This window comes from Phyllostomus discolor, chromosome 12 (genome assembly GCF_004126475.2).
Source record: "Phyllostomus discolor isolate MPI-MPIP mPhyDis1 chromosome 12, mPhyDis1.pri.v3, whole genome shotgun sequence".
Taxonomy (NCBI): domain Eukaryota; kingdom Metazoa; phylum Chordata; class Mammalia; order Chiroptera; family Phyllostomidae; genus Phyllostomus; species Phyllostomus discolor.
The window spans coordinates 6,037,194-6,056,003 of NC_040914.2; the positions used below are offsets into that span (position 1 = coordinate 6,037,194).

The 18,810-nt window shown below is 52.7% G+C and overlaps 1 protein-coding gene across 4 annotated transcripts in view; it reads left to right on the forward strand.

Moving 5' to 3' along the window:
• Nucleotides 1-18,810, forward strand: part of RYR1 (ryanodine receptor 1) — a 114,978-nt gene that overhangs the window by 95,234 nt on the left and 934 nt on the right. For all 4 annotated transcript variants that reach the window (XM_036013113.1, XM_036013114.1, XM_028529421.2 and 1 more), the window contains 14 exons: nt 1,914-2,255; nt 4,749-5,549; nt 6,283-6,359; nt 6,950-7,094; nt 8,011-8,097; nt 8,955-9,206; nt 9,818-9,948; nt 11,605-11,647; nt 15,327-15,457; nt 15,560-15,620; nt 16,023-16,169; nt 16,403-16,537; nt 18,158-18,314; nt 18,679-18,743. In XM_036013113.1, the coding sequence (XP_035869006.1) occupies nt 1,914-2,255; nt 4,749-5,549; nt 6,283-6,359; nt 6,950-7,094; nt 8,011-8,097; nt 8,955-9,206; nt 9,818-9,948; nt 11,605-11,647; nt 15,327-15,457; nt 15,560-15,620; nt 16,023-16,169; nt 16,403-16,537; nt 18,158-18,314; nt 18,679-18,743 (2,574 nt within the window). The remainder of the gene's footprint in view (nt 1-1,913; nt 2,256-4,748; nt 5,550-6,282; nt 6,360-6,949; nt 7,095-8,010; nt 8,098-8,954; nt 9,207-9,817; nt 9,949-11,604; nt 11,648-15,326; nt 15,458-15,559; nt 15,621-16,022; nt 16,170-16,402; nt 16,538-18,157; nt 18,315-18,678; nt 18,744-18,810) is intronic.

Sequence of the window (18,810 nt, forward strand, 5' to 3'; positions counted from 1 at the left end):
CAAGTCACAAGAGCAGAGTCCAGGACTCAGTGGAGGGGATGGGGTCCCAGGCCCCCACTGGGCAGGGAGGGACAGTGTCATACGGCCTCAAAAAGGGAGGAGACAGTTCGGTGGAGTGAGGGGAGAAGGTGAGGAGTTCCTGTGTGATTCTGTCTCCACACTCTGCGGTTTCCAGGGCTCTTCATGATTTGCAAAGCATGTTACTCATTTAGAAAGCATTTTGCAAAGTTCTTAGCTACAAAGCACTTTTTAGAGACAGAAAATTTCGCTTTTGTTCATACCCCAGAGCAGCATTTCTCAAACTGCGTGTTACAACCTACCTGTGGGTCATGAAATTAATTTAGTTAAGTCATGACCAGCATCTTTAGAAATAAAATAGAACATTGCAGAGTGAGTTGCACAGTGAAAGTCAGAACTGGGTCATGGAATCTCTTTTTCGTAAAATGAATTCTCACTGTAGGTGCAGTCAAAACATTTGAAAAACTGCCCTAGAGAACCTCTTTCAAAAAGTACGTAGGAGATCAGCACCAGAATGTTCAATGTAAGTGTGGCCTGCCAAGTAAAACACTGAAAAAAACCTTAGTGTCCACCACCAAGAGAATAAAGAGCATTATATTTATAAAACAGGAATACTGCAGTGCAGTAAAATGAAATCACTTGATCTACATATCAACATGGACAGATCTAGAAAACATATTGTTGAGCCCTGGCTGGTGTGGCTTAGTGGAGTCAACACTGGCCTGCGAACCAAAGGGTCACCAGTTCGATTCCCAGCAGGGCACATGCCTGGGTTGCAGGTTGGGTCCCCAGTTAGGGGCGCACAAGAGGCAACCACACATTGATATTTCTCTCCCCTTCTTTCTCCTTCCCTTCCCTTCTCTCTGCAAATAAATAATAAGATAAAATCTTTTAAAGAAAAAAAAAACATACAGTTGAGTGAAAAAAAAAAAAGCAAGCTCCAAAGTACATGATTCTTAAAATTAAAAAAACACCCAGGATTCTATATAAGTTTGTGTGGGGAAATGATGGGATAGACATAGTAGAAGCGTTGACACGCATTTGGAAGGAGTTTGGAAGGGCACACCAACTCCAGGATAGCAGGTGCCTTGCTGGGGGTGGGGGTGGAGTAAGAGGAGGATATAGAGAGGCTCCGATTATACCTGTAATGTTTTAGGTCTAAAATATGTAAAAGTATGCAGTATTTGAAAAAGATCTCATCGTATTTGTTAACTCTGGGGCGATGGGCATATCACTCTGTTTCCAGGGAAATTCAGAGGCCTTTGTGTGTCAGTTATTTAGTTGCTGGAAATGGGGTAGGGGTGACACTTGGGAAAGGGACAGTGGTTGTGGCACATATCAATCAGGGCCCTCTCCGTAAGGGGGCTGGCCTGGAGGAAAAAGAGTAGCTGCCTTATTCGAAGATAGGAAGAGCAATGTGGCCGGGGCTGCAGGACTCATCTTGGAGCAAGGGACGCAGCCACCACAGGCAGAAGGCCAAGAAATGCACAGCTCCATTCTCCTCTTGCTCCCTGACCCTAACTGCAGTAACCTCGCCTACAGCCACAGGACCAGGAGAGCCTTTGGCGCAGAGTTGGTGCCATCCGAGGTGTGGTGGAGAGTGGCCTGAGGGGGCACACAGGATCTCTTACCTATTACAGCACAGGGGCTCAGTTTCAGAGCAGTTCACATCTCGCCATCAACGTATCTCACAGTGGATGGTGGCTGAGCTTTGTGGAAATGCAGCACTTCGGTGTTTAATGGCTGGTACGGCTTTGCCGGTGCCAACATACTGTCAGCCTTGGGTGCTGGTGATAATGATGCTGGACTATTCTGTCTTCGTGAAAAGTCCATAGTTTCAGCACTGAGGCTACCCAGGCCACCCCCTGACCTCTTCCTCACCCATCCACACCCAGGCCATGGATAGCCAGAAGCAGTTCACCGGTCCGGAAATCCAGTTCCTGCTGTCGTGCTCTGAAGCGGACGAAAACGAGATGATCAACTGTGAGGAGTTTGCCAACCGCTTCCAGGAGCCAGCGCGCGAAATCGGCTTCAACGTGGCGGTGCTGCTGACCAACCTGTCAGAGCATGTGCCTCATGACCCGCGCCTGCGCAACTTCCTAGAGCTGGCTGAGAGTATCCTGGAGTACTTCCGGCCCTACCTGGGCCGCATCGAGATCATGGGCGCCTCACGCCGCATCGAGCGCATCTACTTTGAGATCTCAGAGACTAACCGCGCCCAGTGGGAGATGCCCCAGGTCAGATGCATGCTGGCCTGCGGGCTTTGGGGACATGCTCCTTGCACGCTTGGACCCCACCCGGGGCTGTGCATGCTTTGCACATCTGCTCTGAAGACCCTCATGGGCCTTTGCTCTGCCCATGCAAACCCATGCCCACCCTTCTGCACACATTTTAGGGGACCTGCAGTGCCCTTGGACACCCTTGGTTCCCCCCTTGCCCACCTCTTGCAGCCTTGGTGCACACATGGTTGCACACCCCCTTTGGCTGCTGGCACACTGTGCCTACCATTTGCACACTCACCCTGGAAACCCTTATAGTCCTGATGCAACCAAGCCTACACCTTCACGTACTGGGACCCACCCCTTGCTCACCTTCCCAGCAGCCTCTGGTGTGTCCTCTCTTGGCCCTGGCCCACCCATGCCCACATTTTCCCACACTCACTCTGGGAACCTTGCGGGTGCCTAGTATGCTGGCCTAGCCCTCACCAGCCACTGTATGTGCCCTCAGGTCCTAGCACACAATGCCCATCATCTTTATTCTGGGCCCACATGTGAGTGCACCTCTTGCACACTCGGAGGATGTAGCCCTGGCATACCATATGGTTGCCTATCCTTCAGTCACTCACCTTCCACATGCCCTCATTGTATCCCTGGCACACTCATGAGCACCCATACACACTTGGAACCACCGTCTCAAACACCCATAGAAGCCCTCACATGTCCTTGGTGGCCAGGCCTACTTCTTGGTCTAGTGTGCCCTGGCTCAGCTCCTCCTATACCCAGCCCAAATATTTGGATGCCCTTACACACTCACTCCAAGAGTACACTCATGTGGCCCTAGCACACCCCCTGCCCACCTCACGCACTTAGCTTACATGTGGTTTCCATCACCTGCTGTCTCACACTCCCACATGCCCTTCACACACCCTCAGCCCAGCCACACCCCTGTTGTCCGGTGGCCCTCCTGCTCACACTCAAACCGCACACCACCTTGCACACCCCTGCATGCCCCTTAAACTCACACTTCCATTTTGTTCCACAGATGCCCCCAGCCACCTGCATTCTCTTCACATGTTCTCGCACACCCTTTCCCACTCATGGCCCATGACACTTGCACTCCCACTGCCTCCTCAACAACAGGGCCCCTCCTGGCTCCTCATGGATACCTTGCTTGTGCACGCCTAGGCTCATGTTCCACACTGAGCCCCGTCCTCATGTCCTGGACCATTGCCCTGACTCCCAGGTCCCCCGTGCACACTCATGCCTGCCTCACATGCACTGACCCATTGAATGGTAGGCCCCCCACACACAAACCCTCCCCTGCCCCAATTTTGGCCCCAGGCTCTTGTGTGTCTGCCTCGAGTGTCTGTCCCCACGTGCACACTGAGCCCCACATGATCACGTGTCTCCCCATCTGCCCATGCCACCACACCTTCCTCACACCTGATTCCTCCCCTAGTTCCCAGGGCCCTCTCACAAGGTTCTTGTGCAATGGCCCCTTCACAGCATCCACAGGAACCCTCAAGTTTGCACACTCAAGTTGTCCCCCTGGGGCACCATTGCACATTTACCGCCCCCTCCCTCCAATCTGGCCTAAAAGTGGTTGCATCATCCTTGCACCCAGACGTCTGCCACATCCCTAAATCCATCAGAAGTTGGGGCTCTTCCCTGGGCCTTCATGCTCCTGTCCATCTCAGGGAGCTCCGCCTTCCCCTTTGCCCAACCCGGGCTCCCCAAACGGCGCTCATTTCCTTACTGTGTTCCTTCAGGCATGCACGTCCACCTGTTCACCCCTTCCTGTCCCATTTTGCACGGCTGGTCAGGAGCCCACGTATGCCAGGTGGACCCGGAGCATTCCTGCAGCAGTATAATAGCAGCAAACACTATATGGCATTCATGAGGTGCCAGCTGCTGTTCCAGTCCCTCAGCATCTATTAACTCATTTAGCCCTCACACCTACAAGAGTAGGCCCTACTATTGTCCCCAAATACAGAGGGGGAAAATGAGGCCCAGAGAGTTACATGGAAATCACCCAGCTACTCAGAGGCAGAACTGGGATTTGAACCCAGGCAGGCTGGCCGCGGAGCCTTTGTACGCAAGCTCTGTCTCTCAAAGAGCTAAAATCGTGGAATCTGAAGCCAGCGTGTTGGGAATTCCAATCCTACATCTGCCACCTATCAGAAGCGTCATGGGAGCTTGTGACTTTCTGCACCTCCATTTCCTTGTCTGTAAAATGGGATTAAGAGCCCTCTAGCCTAAGGGGTTGTTTGTGAGGGTTGAATGAGATAATATATGTAAGATGCTTGGTACAGGGTCTGGCCTAGTTGAAATTCTTACAAGAGAAGCTACCGCGAGCACTATATACACTCACTATTAACGAAAATTATGTTTTTGCTTTAAATTATTAAAATATAAGTATGCGATTATAAGTAATGCTATTAACCACTGCGTAGAGCTGAGGCGGCTCCACTGACCCCTTGTCCCCGCTCCGCGCCCCCGGCCGCGCCGCAGGTGAAGGAGTCCAAGCGCCAGTTCATCTTCGACGTGGTGAACGAGGGCGGCGAGTCCGAGAAGATGGAGCTCTTCGTCAGCTTCTGCGAGGACACCATCTTCGAGATGCAGATCGCTGCGCAGATCTCGGAGCCCGAGGGCGAGCCCGAGGAGGACGACGAAGAGAGCGCCCCGGAGGCGGGCGCCGAGGGCGCGGAGGAGGGCGCCGCGGGGCCCGAGGGCACGGCGGGGCCGGCGGCGGCAGGCGCCGCGGCGCGCGTGGCGGGGGCGCTGTCTCGGGCCCTGCGCGGGCTCAGCTACCGCGGCCTGCGGCGGCGCGTGCGGCGGCTGCGGCGGCTGACGGCGCGGGAGGCGGCGGCGGCGGCGGGCGCGCTGCTTTGGGAGGCCGTGGCGCACGCGGGAGCGGCGGGCGCGGGGTTGGCGGCGGGCGCCCTGCGCCTGCTCTGGGGCTCGCTCTTCGGCGGTGGCCTCGTGGAGGGGGCCAAGAAGGTGACGGTGACCGAGCTGCTGGCAGGCATGCCCGACCCCACGGGCGACGAGGTGCACGGCGAGCAGACAGCGGGGTCCGGCGGAGACGCAGAAGGCGAGGGTGCCGGCGAGGGTGCCGGCGATGCTGCCGGGGGCACGGGCGAAGAGGAGGAGGCGCAGGAGGCCGGCTCGAGAGGCGCCGACGTGGCCGCGGCTGACGGGGGCCCCTTCCGGCCTGAGGCAGCCCCGGGAGGCCTCGGGGACATGGGTGACACGACGCCGGTGGAGCCGCCCACTCCAGAGGGCTCCCCCATCATCAAGAGGAAGCTGGGGGTGAGAGTGCAGGCCGGGGCTTCCGGGCTTGGGAGCGATTGGGGTTAGGAGGGATGACAAGAGGGGCAGGGAGACTCTCAGAGACAGGCATGAACAGAGGGAAAGGGGAGAGAGGGCCTGACAGACAGACACTTAGAGGGAGACACAGAGAAATGGACTCAGAGGCCTCCACCTGGAGAGAGGCTCCTGGTGAAAAGGTGATGTTTCTGTGAGAGGCAAAGAAAGAGGTATCTGGAACCACGGAGAGTGAGGGATCCCCAAGACTGAATTTGAGAGGGAAAGGCGACCCAAACCTAAAAAACAGTCCGGGTGGGGTCATGGACACTGGAAAAGACCCTCGGAGATCCAGGTGGCTGTTGGGGAGTAAGTCACCCACATGACCGAGGGCCCTACAGCATCCTCAGGCCCTTGGCCTCTGAGGGCCGCATGGGGTGTGGTTGCCCCCGGGGATGGGAAAGGTAGGGGAGAAGATCTCCACTTGGAGCCAGCCTGACCCTGCATGGTGCTTGGGCAAGACGCTCCACCTCTCTGAGCCTCAGTCTCCCCTCTGTAAAGTGAGAATCAGAATTTCTTTTCCTTCTAGTGCAGGGACAGTAAAACAAACAAACAAACAAACACCTTAGACAGCCCTGGGGGAATGACCAGAAAGGGACACAGAGATGAGCAGGCAGGTCAACACTGAGGCACTCAGGGGTGGGGGGCTTGGCCCTCATGCTTGCCCTACAATGGCCAGGTGGATGGAGAGGAAGAGGAGCTGCCCCCAGAACCGGAGCCAGAGCCAGAGCCTGAGCCCGAGCCTGAGAAAGCCGAGTGAGTGGCCTTGGGGTCATGGTGCCCAGCCCCTTTCATTGCCTCCCTTCTGGACTGAGAGCCTCCTCAGGTCAGGGCCCAAGCCAGGAGGCTGTCTTGGGTACCCTGTGTCCTCAGCATCTCCCAGTCCAGGCTCAGAGGAGCGGCTCTGTGAAAGGAAGGAGAGAAATGAATGCTCCTCTCTTACTCCCAAGCCTTTGGGAGTATGGGCCATCCCCAGAGCACCTTCCCCCATGCTTCATCTCAGTCTTCTTCATCTTCCCCATTTTTGCTCACATGTCTCCTCCTCCAGGGAGCCTACCTTGCCACCACATCCCTAAGTTGAAGGGGTGTCTCCTCTAGGCTCCCACAACCCTCTGAGCTTCCCTCATGCCAGTCATGACCACACTAGGTTGCTACTACCTGATGACGGATCTGTACTCCTTTGGACTGGAGCCCATGAGGACAGGGTTTCATCACTATGTCCCCAGTACCATCTACACCTGGGCCAGGCACGGGGGTGGGCCCCCAGTGCACGACTTTGAATGAATGAATAGGTGAATGAATGAACAAATTGCCCAGGCACCTCCTCACTCTGTCTTGCCCTGCAGTACTGAGAATGGGGAGAAGGAAGAAGTCCTCGAGCCCCCACCAGAGCCCCCCAAGAAGACAGCACCCCCTCCAAAAAAGGAGGAAGCCGGAGGTGGGGGCCTGGAATTCTGGGGAGAGCTGGAAGTGCAGAGGGTGAAGTTCTTGGTAAGGATCCAGCAAGAGCATGCTGAAACTTCCTCTTCACACCACCTCTCCTCCCCACCCTCCTCTTGATTGAGGCCAGGCTGGGAAGAGGGCAGAAATGTCTCCAGACAGAGCCAGGAATGGGGCACAGGGCAGCATTTTTAAGGGGTCCCCACTTTGTTCTTTGGCCCCTCCCTGCTCGTGATCCTTATTTCAACCTCCACAGCTTTGCTCATCTGGGGCCACCTGCCTAGGCACCCACCCCCGTCCTCTGTCTGGAGCTAAATCCCACTGAGGCCACATCTCTATTCCTCCCACCGTGGCCTGTTTCTCGGCTGTCAGCCTTCAGGTTGGAGCCACCACAGCTACTCCAATGGGCGGGACAGCTCATCCAGTCAGGAAGGAGGGAGGGCATTTGGAAGGGCAGGTCCCAGGGATCCACCTGTCCTGTCTCCTTTCCCAGGCCCAGCCTGACATGAGGAGCTGAGGTGGTTCCTTGAGGGTTCTTGGGAAGGATGAGGGGTGAAGAGAAAAAGAAGGCACAGGTGGAATTGGGTGTGCTCTGCCTGGGGTAAGGCAGACAGGGCGACCTCACACGGAGCAGCAGAGCAGAATGGTTGGGAGTGTGGTCTCTGGAGCTCGACCGCCTGGCTTCAAATCCCACATCTGTCACTTCTTGCCTATGTGAGCTTGAGCAAGATGTCTCATCTCCTTGAGCCTCAGTTTCCTCATCTGTAAAGTGGGCATCTTAGCAGTACCCCCTTAGTAGGGTTGTGGTGGGAATTAAACAAGTTCATGCAAAGCTATCAGCCCAGATCTTGGTATACAGTAAGCGCTAATAAAGAGGAGGTTGTGGGACCAGACATTGAGGATGCAGGTGCTTGTTTTATGGGACAAGGGTGGCCTGTGAGCTCTCTTTCTCTTTCTCTCATCATAGAACTACCTCTCCCGGAACTTTTACACCCTGCGATTCCTTGCCCTCTTCTTGGCATTTGCAATCAACTTCATCTTGCTGTTTTATAAGGTGCTGGTCATGGGGGGCCAGGAGGATCTGGGCTGTGGGGCGGGAGGCTTAGCCCCTAACAAGTTCACAAGGTTCCTTCAGTTCATCCGGGACAAGGTGTTGGGCCTGGGGTTCCCAGAAGGGCTCAGGCTGGACATCTGAACCTTGGGACCCCACTGGGGGTGAGTGTGGGTGTGTGGGTTCCTCTGGACCGATGCCTGAGTGCTTGTGGGAGTTGGAACAGGAAGCCAGTTCTGGGTTTCATGCTCAGCTCTGCCACTTGTCAGCCCCGTGTCCCTGGCTGCAGTCCTTCACCTCTGCAACACCCATTGATTTAGTTCAGCTTCTTGGCTTTCACATAAGCTAAAGAGAAGTTTGTAGGGAAGAGGAAATGGGGAGCTCATGGAATGGAAGGGAAGGGTTAAGGACCAGGCTTCCTGAAAGACAAAGGGGTCCTTGGAGTCTTGCCAGGGTTCTAGATAACAGGACAGAGAGGCCCTCTAGCAGAGTGATCAGAGTATGGCTTCTGTGAGATTAAATTCTGGCTCCACTACTCGCTGGCTACCACTAATTTTAGTATTGGGATAAATATTAGGGGTCAGTCTCTTTAAGGCTCCACTACCAAAGTGATCGACTGTTTTCAGTCCTCCTGTCACTCAATTCAGTAGTCAGATTCCCAGAACAGTGTTTGAGTTGCTAACTAGGGTCCCGGGCCCACCCCTTGATCTTGATTGACAGTTCTGTCAAGACTGTATCTGACACGGCCCAGTCCGACCTCAGAAGTGGAGGTTGTTAATTTCATTAGTGGATTCTGGATATGGCAGAGCAGGTGCCAGGACACTGGAGTCCCTGCCCTGACTGACTTCTGTCCCCCTCAGGTCTCAGACTCCCCACCAGGGGAGGATGACATGGAGGGCTCAGCAGCTGGGGACCTGGAAGGCACAGGGTCTGGAGGTGGCTCTGGCTGGGGCTCAGGGGTCAGTGAAGAAGCAGAGGGCGATGAGGATGAGAACATGGTGTACTACTTCCTGGAGGAGAGCACGGGCTACATGCAGCCTGCCTTGCGATGCTTGAGCCTGCTGCATACACTGGTGGCCTTTCTCTGCATCATTGGCTACAACTGCCTCAAGGTGGGCTGTGAACATGTTTCTGGGCAGGGGGCTGTGTGCATTGCAGGGGAGGGGGTGCTGGGGCACTAGCAGAAGATATCTGTGAAGGGTCTCTGGGGTCTCAGACATAACGGGTGCCAGTGGGGATGTAGAGTCTGCCATCAACTATGCCTGAGGTTCGTGATGCCGCATAGTGGTGCTACGAGAGCTTCAATTTGGATTCCACTATAGACCTGACCATTTTAGCAAATCTTGATACTTTATGATTGGATGAACAGAGTTCTTTTGCCTTAGATGTTTTGCATATGCTGTTCCCTCTTCCTGGAATGCTGTGCCCCACTTCCACCTCCTTTCACCTACCTCTGTTTTATTCATCCTTAAGGCCTGAGTTCAGACCTCCCTCCCTTGGGAAGCCCCAGGCTGTGTCAGGCCTCACTTCTCAGCTCTCCTGTTTTTCTCCACCCCAGACCTGACCTCTGCCCACACTATCCCATCACTGCCCTGATCACTCTGAGAAGGCTCCTCTGATGTGGGGACTCACATAGGCTCCAGCAAGATGTTCTGGCTCCTGCTGAGGCTATGGTCTCCTGAGGTGCCTGATGCCAGCCCCTTTGCCTCTCTGCACAATCTAGGTGCCCCTGGTGATCTTTAAGCGGGAGAAGGAGCTGGCCCGGAAGCTGGAGTTTGACGGCCTCTACATCACCGAGCAGCCTGAGGATGATGATGTGAAGGGGCAGTGGGACCGATTGGTGCTCAACACACCGTAAGGGCCCAGCCCCCACCTGTGGGCGGCTTGGGGGAGCACAGCTAGGCTTCCACTCCAGTCCCTGCTTCCTCAAAAGGCCAGGGTTTCGGTCACTGCCAGCCCTGACTGATTCCCCCCAAGCCTTGGTCTTCCTCTCCATAATGTAGTCACATTTCCTGTGCACTAAGGTGCCCATAGGTGTGCTGGTGACACATGCAGATTTCTCAGCCCCAGCCTTGGAGATTCTGGTTTAGGTGGAGCCCAGGAACTTGCATTTTAATCCCGCCCCCACATGGGATTCTCACCCAGGTGCTATGAGCAGGAAACATGACATCCTTTGATTTTTAAACTGAGCCCAGAGAGGGAAGGAATGAGGATGTGTGAGGGCCAAGTGGTGGGACTGTGGACCCCCTAACATTCACTCCCAACCCATTCCATTTCCCACCCCCCAGATCGAGTCCCATTCCATGTGCCCATATGGGGAGTCAGCATCATTAGAGGGGAGACATCTCTAGAATAAGAAAACCAGGTCAGGTTTGAACCTTGCATTGGCCACACCCTAGCTGAGAATTCTTGGTCAAGTCCCTTAGCCTCCCTGTGCCTCAGTTTCCTCATCTATAAAGTGGGGATAAATAATAACACCGACATCACAAGGATCTTGTAACTATAAAATGAGTTAATATAGTTTCTGAGGCACAGTGAGTCCTAGATAAGGTTGAGAAGTTATTATGGGATCCTGCCTAGTATGGGCGGTGTGACAGGGGAGAGAAGCCACACCAATCACGTCCTTCATTCATCGTCTTCATCAGTCTTTATCGAAGGCACATTTAACTCACACACAGTCAAGCACACGTACTTAACAAAAAGACAGAGAAGCATCTATTTAATATCGCATCTGCCCAAGACCTTGACTTTTAAAAACCATATCCCACAAAAAGGACCCAGCTCCTTGAAGAAGAGGCAGATTTCAGGGCTGGGGTGGGTACATGCAAAATGAGCCTGGATTGTTCTGTTGTGCCAGAGAGCAAGGAGGCACTCGGTCAAAAATGGTGCTGTGCTCGGGGGACCCCACCGCCAGCCGGAAGGGGCTCCCACTGGACAAATCAGGGACAGTCTGAGCATCGATAAGGATGGGAAGTGCCATGAACTGAAGCACGTCAAATAGGTCTAATTCCATGGATTCATGATAGATCTCTGCTTCACCCCTGCAAAGGAAAAAGAAAAATACATTGCCACCTTTGCAGGGTGCTAGGACAACAACTTGTCAGCCATAAAACTGGTCAATCAAGGGCCAGAATCATCAAATAACATTACATAAAACTATGAGAAAGCACACGACTTCCCCTGGAGCTGGAGCCGGCCCAGGCTGCTGGCTAGGAGTCCTTCCTGCCCTTCACACTCAGGAGCCTCCCCACCCGAGTGCAGGTCTGGGTTTTTTGTGCATTTGGGCTCTGAATGCAAGTCCCCTGCCTGACCTGGGTTCCACCACAAGACAGCAGTGGGGTAATGGTTGGCCTGAGGCGAACTTCACCAGGCCGGAGTCCTTAGAGCCGGGCCCCAAGTGAGTGTGGGGTTCCCTGTAAGAAAAACATTGAGATTTAAAACCACCCTGTCCTGGCTGGTGGCTCTTATTGCTTCCTGTCCTGACATCTAGTGTTCTGTCTCTCTTGACAGGTCTTTCCCCAGCAACTACTGGGACAAGTTTGTCAAGCGGAAGGTGAGAGGGCATTTATGGGGAGATGGCTGGGATCCCGTGCTGAGTCCCTTGCTGCCACCAGGCCATCCCAGTCCTATCAGATACTTGCTTTGTGCGTGATCTTGGATGAGGAGCAGCTCAGTTTGTCCATCTGGAAATGGGCATGATAACCGCCCCTCCCTCTGTAATGAGATGATGCAGGTTATAAGCATGGCATAGTGCCTGGCACAGAGTAAATACTCCATAAATGTTAGTTTTCAGGGAGGAAGTGAGACACACTCTGTTTTTAAATTGTATTTTACTGAGTATGCTGTTACAGTTATCTTCATTTTTCCCCCTTTGCCTCCCCCCTCCACTCAGTGCCTCCTATTCCTTCAGGCATCCCCCCACCATCGTTCATGTCCATGGGTCATGTGTATAAGTTCTTTGGCTTCTCCATTTCCTACACTGTACTTTACATCCACATGGCTATTCTGTAAACTGCCTATTTGTACTTCTTTTTTTTTTTAAGTGTTTTTTTTTAAGATTTTATTTATTTATTTTTAGAGAGGGAAGGGAGGGAGATAGAGAGAGAGAGAGACAGAGAAACTTCAATGTGCAGTTGCTGGGGGTTATGCCCTGCAACCCAGGCATGTACCCTGGCTGGGAATCAAACCTGGGACACTTTGGTTCCCAGCCCACGCTCAATCCACTGAGCTACGCCAGCCAGGTGTACTTCTTAATCCTCTCACCTCTTCACCCATTCTCCCCCTCCCCCCTCCCATCTGGCAACTAACTTCTCTTACTGCTTTTAAGAGTCTCTCTTTATCTTTAAACTTTGTCCTTTTAATTATGATGTATCTTGGAGTGGGCCTCTTCGCATCCATCATAACTGGGGCTCTCTGCGCTTCCTGGACTTGCACGTCTGTTTTCTTCACCAAATTAGGGAAGCTTTCTTTTTTTTTTAAGTTTTTTATTTGTTTGTTTGTTCTTTTAAATATCCTGCCATTTACTTTATTTTTTTAATGTGTGTTTTTTATGTTTTGTTTTTGGTTTTGGTTTTTTTAGAGAGGGAAGGGAGGGAGAAAGAGAGAGAGAGAAACATCAATGTGCAGTTGCTGGGGGTCATGGCCTGCAACCCAGGCATGTACCCTGACTGGGAATCAAACCTGCAAAGCTTTGGTTCACAGCCCGCGCTCAATCCACTGAGCTATGCCAGCCAGGGCCTGTGTTTTTGTTTGTTTGTTTGTTTGTTTGTTTGTTTTTCTTGGGGGGAAGCTTTCTTTCACTATTTTTTCAGGTAGATTTCCAATTTCTTGCTCTTTCTCTTCTCCTTCTGGCACCCCTATGATGTGAATGTTGAACCTCTTGAAGTTGTCCCAGAGGCTGTTTTTACTATTCTCATTTTTTAAATTCTTTTTCCTTCTTCTTGTTCTACATGGTGGTTTTTTGCTTCCTTATGTCTCAAATCATTAATTTGATTCTCAGCTTCATCTGCTTTACTGTTGTTTCCCTGTAAATTGTTCTTCATTTCTTGCTGGGTCTTTTTTATGCTACTGAGGTCCTCACTAAGTTCCTTGAGCATCCTTATAACCAGTGTTTTGAACTCTGTATGTGATAAATTGCTTATCTCCATTTCATTTAGCTCTTTTTCTGGAGTTCTGATCTGTTCTTTCATGTTTCTTTGTCTCCTCATCTTGACAGTCTCCATGTTTCCCTGTATTAGGTAGAGCTGCTTTGACTCTGTGTCTTGGTAGTGTGCCCTAATGTAGTAGATGTCTTACAGGGTGCAGAAGCACAGCCTCCCCTATCACCCAAGCTGGGTACTGAAGCTTCACCCTTCCTGTGGGCTGAGTACACCTTCCTCTTGTAGTTGAGCTTTGGTTGCTGTTGGCAGATCAATGGGAGAGATTTGCCCAGGCCAGTCAGCTGCAAGGACTGCTGTGACTACTGACCACCAAACTCCACCCTCCGTGGAGGATCAGCTGTGCAGGGGCAAGGGGGTGGTGCTCCAATGTGGTCTGTACCTGTTCACTGGGTACACTGGCCCTGGGATTTCCCTGATGGTGCAAGCCAAGTTCAGCCCCCACTTTTGTTTTGCCTGCCACACTCTGCCTGAGTTGTAAAGCAATCTGAGATGGCAGTTACTTATGTTGGGCTTGGAGATTCCCAGGCAAAGCCAGGCTGTGAATCTAATCTGGCTACCTCGAGGATCTCCAAGGCGGGTCAAATGGTGTTAGCCAGGTTGATGAAGTCTCAGATATGGAACCAGTTTACTGGCTCTGTAGGGGGAGGGTCTAGCAAAGGGACAATGGCCTCTGCTCACCTGGATGCCAGACGCTTCAGTTTCTCCCTGTATACCACCTTTCAAACTGCTACCCTGGTGCTGGGTCTCAGAGGGAGTGAGTCTGAGTAGTTGAGTCCATGTGTAGTTCTTTATGAGGAACTGTTTGGGACTCCAGAAGTTTCTTGCACAGACTCAATCCCCACTGGTTTTTGCAGCCTGGCCTATCTTGGGGATTGTCTTCCTGGCACTGGAGTCCTAGGCTGGGGGCCTGGTGGGGGTCTGGGACTCCTCACTCCTCAAACTTTTATCCTCGTGGGTGTTGGACGAGCCCATCCCACATCTGCACCCCTCGTACCAGTCTGGATGGATGTGGTTTCTTTAATTCTATAGTTGTCAGACTTCCATTCAGCTCAATTTCTGATGGTTCTGAGCAACGGTTGTTCTATATTTTAGTTGTAATTTTGGTGTGGTTGTGCGAAAAGGTGAGCCATGTTTACCTATGCTGCCATCTTGACTGGAAGTCCAGGCATACTCTTTTAAACACAGACTCAGGAGCCAGGTTGCCTGCTTTTTGCTCCTAGCTGTGTCAACCTTTCTGTGCCTCAGTTTCCCTCATATTCAGAGTGAGGTAATAATAGGATTCCATAGGATTTTTGTAAAGATTATATGACCTACTATGTAAGCAGTATCTGGCATATGGGAAAACACTAGATATGTATTGACTGTCACTATCATTTATCCACTCAACAAATGTTCATTGAGCACCTACTGTATGCCAAGAACTGTTTTAGGGACCTGGAATCCAGCAGTAAACACAACAGCAATTCTGATACTCGAGTTGAAAAGACATTTGGTGAACACATTTTTAGCATTCAAGTGGTGGTAAGTGCTACAGAAGAAAAAAGGCAATGGAAGTGTGTGGCCAAGAGAGGTTGCTCTTTCATGTAGGGCAGTCAGGAAAGGGCAATGGGCGTGCTAATTAATAGGGAAGTGAGGGAATGAGCCAGGTAGAAATCTGGGGGAAGAGTCCCAGGCAGAGGGAACAGCCAGTGCAAAGGCCCTGAGGCAGGAGCCTACATGTGCCTAGTGTCTTTTAGGAACTGTGAGGAGGTCAGTGTCTGCAGCAGAGTGAGTGAGGGGGTGAGTGGAGGAGATAAGTTTATAGATACCAGGGGGGCCAATTATATATGATTCCTTGCCTACCTACCTAATAATAAGAAATTATCTCGATTAATTTGGCTAATGAATTGGCTGGAGTTTATCACAATTAGACCCTTTCCCCATAGATCCAAAGAAAGCTTCGGTCCTTCGCGCTAAAAAAATTTACCCCCAATTTCTCACACAAAGTTCTGAGTGTCCCCAGAACCCACTCTGCTGGCCACAGCCCTCCCCGACTTCAGCTGTGTCTGCATGGCCCCACCCTTTTCTGTGTAGGTCCTAGACAAGCATGGGGACATCTATGGGCGGGAGAGAATTGCCGAACTGCTGGGCATGGATCTGGCCACACTGGAGATCACAGCCCACAATGAGCGCAAGCCTGAACCACCGCCTGGGCTGCTTACCTGGTGAGCCGGGGAGGACCACCCCCAGGTCTCAGGCAGGACGGGGGATGGCCAGGTTCTGACCCTCAGGCATCTGGTTGTCCCTCTTCCCCCCATCCTGCACAGGCTCATGTCCATCGACATCAAGTACCAGATCTGGAAGTTCGGGGTCATCTTCACAGACAATGTGAGGAGGGGCCCGTAGGTGGGGAGGGACCTACAGGAAAGTGTCCCTAGGATCATTAGGGGCTCCACCTCCATGTATCCCTGGCCAGGGACTGACTCCCAAGCCCCTGTGCACCTCTGATCCTAGGGTAACCTGACGCCCCCAAGGCTCCTTGTCCCCCAGAGTGCTGTTGAATATCCAGACCATGTCCTTCTGCAGAGGGTTCCCCAACTCTCCCCAGGATGGCTTCTCACCCAGAGAGCTTCTGATCCTGCAATCCCTTCCCAGCCAGAGATGGCACCTGACCCCCAGAGCACTCCCAGCCTTCTTAAATATTCCCAGACCCCCTGGGTGTCCTGTGTCCCAGAGTGCTCCCCTTGATTCCCTGCAAACTGCCTGACCTCCGGCCCCGTGTGCCCACAGTCCTTCCTGTACCTGGGCTGGTATATGGTCATGTCCCTCCTGGGGCACTACAACAACTTCTTCTTTGCTGCCCACCTCCTGGACATTGCCATGGGAGTCAAGACACTGCGCACCATCCTTTCCTCCGTCACCCACAATGGGAAACAGGTGTGGAGAGGGCCTGCCGGGGGCGTGTGAGCCTGGCAGGGGCCAGCTTAGTGGTCTGAGTAGTGGTGGAGGGGTGAGGGGCCAGGCTGGGCCACCAAACCAGGGCGGGTGTGGGTAATGAGGCCCCAGCAGGGAGGACCACAAGGGCTGAGCCCAGGTGAGGACAGGGCAGGCTGGGCATGGGGGCAGGGGCACGCTGAGCCTGGAGCAGACCTGCCCTGTCCTGTCCCCAGCTGGTGATGACTGTAGGCCTCCTGGCAGTGGTGGTTTACCTGTACACTGTGGTAGCCTTCAACTTCTTCCGCAAGTTCTACAACAAGAGTGAGGATGAGGACGAACCTGACATGAAGTGTGACGACATGATGACGGTGAGACCCTCTCCCCAATGCTCTTGAGCCAGGGACTGACCATCCCTGGCCTTTAGTTTTCCCATCTGTAAAGGGAGTCAATAATAGTACCTGCCTCACAGACTTATGTGAGGGCTCAGTAAGCTGATGCTTGTGAGGGACTTCGAATAGTGCCGGACACATCATCAGTGCTCAGTAAATGACAGCCACTGGTGCACCGTCCTCTGAGTCTGCAAGGCTATCCGCCCTGGAAAGGTGCTCAGGCAGAGTGTCCCTGCCGCTCACAAGGCTGCTCAGCGCCCCCACACTCTGGGTCCCCACCTGTCAAATGGATGTATAGCAACAGTGCCTCCAGCCTAGGCTGCTTTTGGACTCAGTGATGCTCCCTGACCATCTTAGACTTATGTATCTGAGAATGGTGACCAGCGTGTGTTAAGGATTACATAAATGTTAGCTACTGTCATTATTATCTATAAGTAAAAGTTTCACCAAAGTACCAGCATGCCACACACTTCTGTTTTATATTCTATTAGAATAATGGTGGTCATGACCTAAATCGAGTTTAACCTGCTGGAGGCATGGCCCATAGTCGAAAGAATCGTCTCAGGCTTTTATCTGAGGTGCCCTGTAGTCTGGCACTATGCTCTCAGGACACAGCCCAGCTCCTCAGCCCGACGTTGGAGACCCCACCAGACGTGTTCTTGCCACTCATAGCCTTGTTCCCGTCAGTCACTGGCCTTACCTTTTACCCACAATAACTGGGTTCTCTCACTTCCTGGGGACACGGAAAGAACAAGCATGCAGTCTCTCCCACGGTCCAGACAAATGATATCCCCCACTCTGCACAGGACCTTCTTGTGGTTCCCTAATGCCATGTGGAGAAAGCCAAATCCCCTCACCATGGCTTACAAAGCTAAGGAAAAGCTAGCCTTCACTGAGTCTAACCACAGTCTTTCTTGCTTTTTGCTCTCTGACTGCCTGGTCCTCTTTCACTTCCCCTAAGACCATGTTTTCTCCTGACCCAAGCCCTTCACTTCTGACATTCTCTCTGCCTCCCACCCTGGCCTTATGTGCACAACACCCCTTCACATAACACCTCTTTTTTCCACTTAAGTGCTGCCTCCTACAAGAAGCCCTCCCTGACCATTGGTTGGGCTTATTCTCCCTCCCTGCTCTTGCTCACAGGATCTCTATTTTCTAGTCTCACTGACACTTTTTCAGTTCCTCACAGGAGTGAAATATATTCTTTCCTCCCCAGCAGTGACGTAGCACATGTGGTTTTCTCTGCCTGGAACAGTCTCCCACCTAACACCTGCTTCATGTTCCAGCTCGTGCATGTCCCCTCTTCCAGGAAGCTTTAGCTGCTCACCCAGGTTTTCAAGCCTCAAAACTTCCTGTGCTTCCCCATCTCACCCTGATCACATGGCGCCTCCCTCCTCCCAGCCCTGACCCCTCTTCCTGTGCTCTCCTTGTCACAGCCCTGACCACTGTCACTCTCTGGGGCCATGTCTGTGAATGCCGTGAGGGCAGGGCCCAGCGCCATCTCAGTCAGTGCTGTGTCTCCTGCCCTAGCAGCCCAGGGCCCCGGGGATGCTGAATGACTGATCGTGTGAACAACACGCTTCTCACCTCTCCCTGCAGTGCTACTTGTTTCACATGTACGTGGGTGTGCGAGCTGGCGGAGGCATTGGGGATGAGATTGAGGACCCAGCCGGCGATGAATATGAGCTGTACCGGGTGGTCTTCGACATCACCTTCTTCTTCTTCGTCATCGTCATCCTGCTGGCCATCATCCAGGGTCAGTGCTGGGGGGGCGGTGGAGAGTTGTGGGAGTAGGGCTCAGTGCCTAGAGGCAAACTAGCTCCTTTAAGAGTGCAGGCCCAGGATCCAGCCTGCCTCCCCTACTGTAAGACTTCGGGCAAGTCATCTCTCTGGGCCTCAGTTTCTCCGTCTATATAGTGGAGATATTAATGATAGGATTTTCATATGGTTGTTATGAAAATTAAGTCAATTCATAGGCATTAAGTGTCTCGATAAACATGAGGTATTAGTGTTTTTAGGAAGCAGGGTGGGATGAGGGAGACAGGAGATGGGAGGCTCGGAGGTGGGTAGCCAGAGCTGGGCCAGAGGTTGGGCACTGACTTGCACCCTGCCCCCCCCAGGTCTGATCATTGATGCTTTTGGAGAGCTCCGAGACCAACAAGAACAAGTGAAGGAAGATATGGAGGTAGGTCATGGCAGGGGGCGACCCAGAGGGATTATGGCACCCTGGGGAGTTGAATAGGCCTCTACCT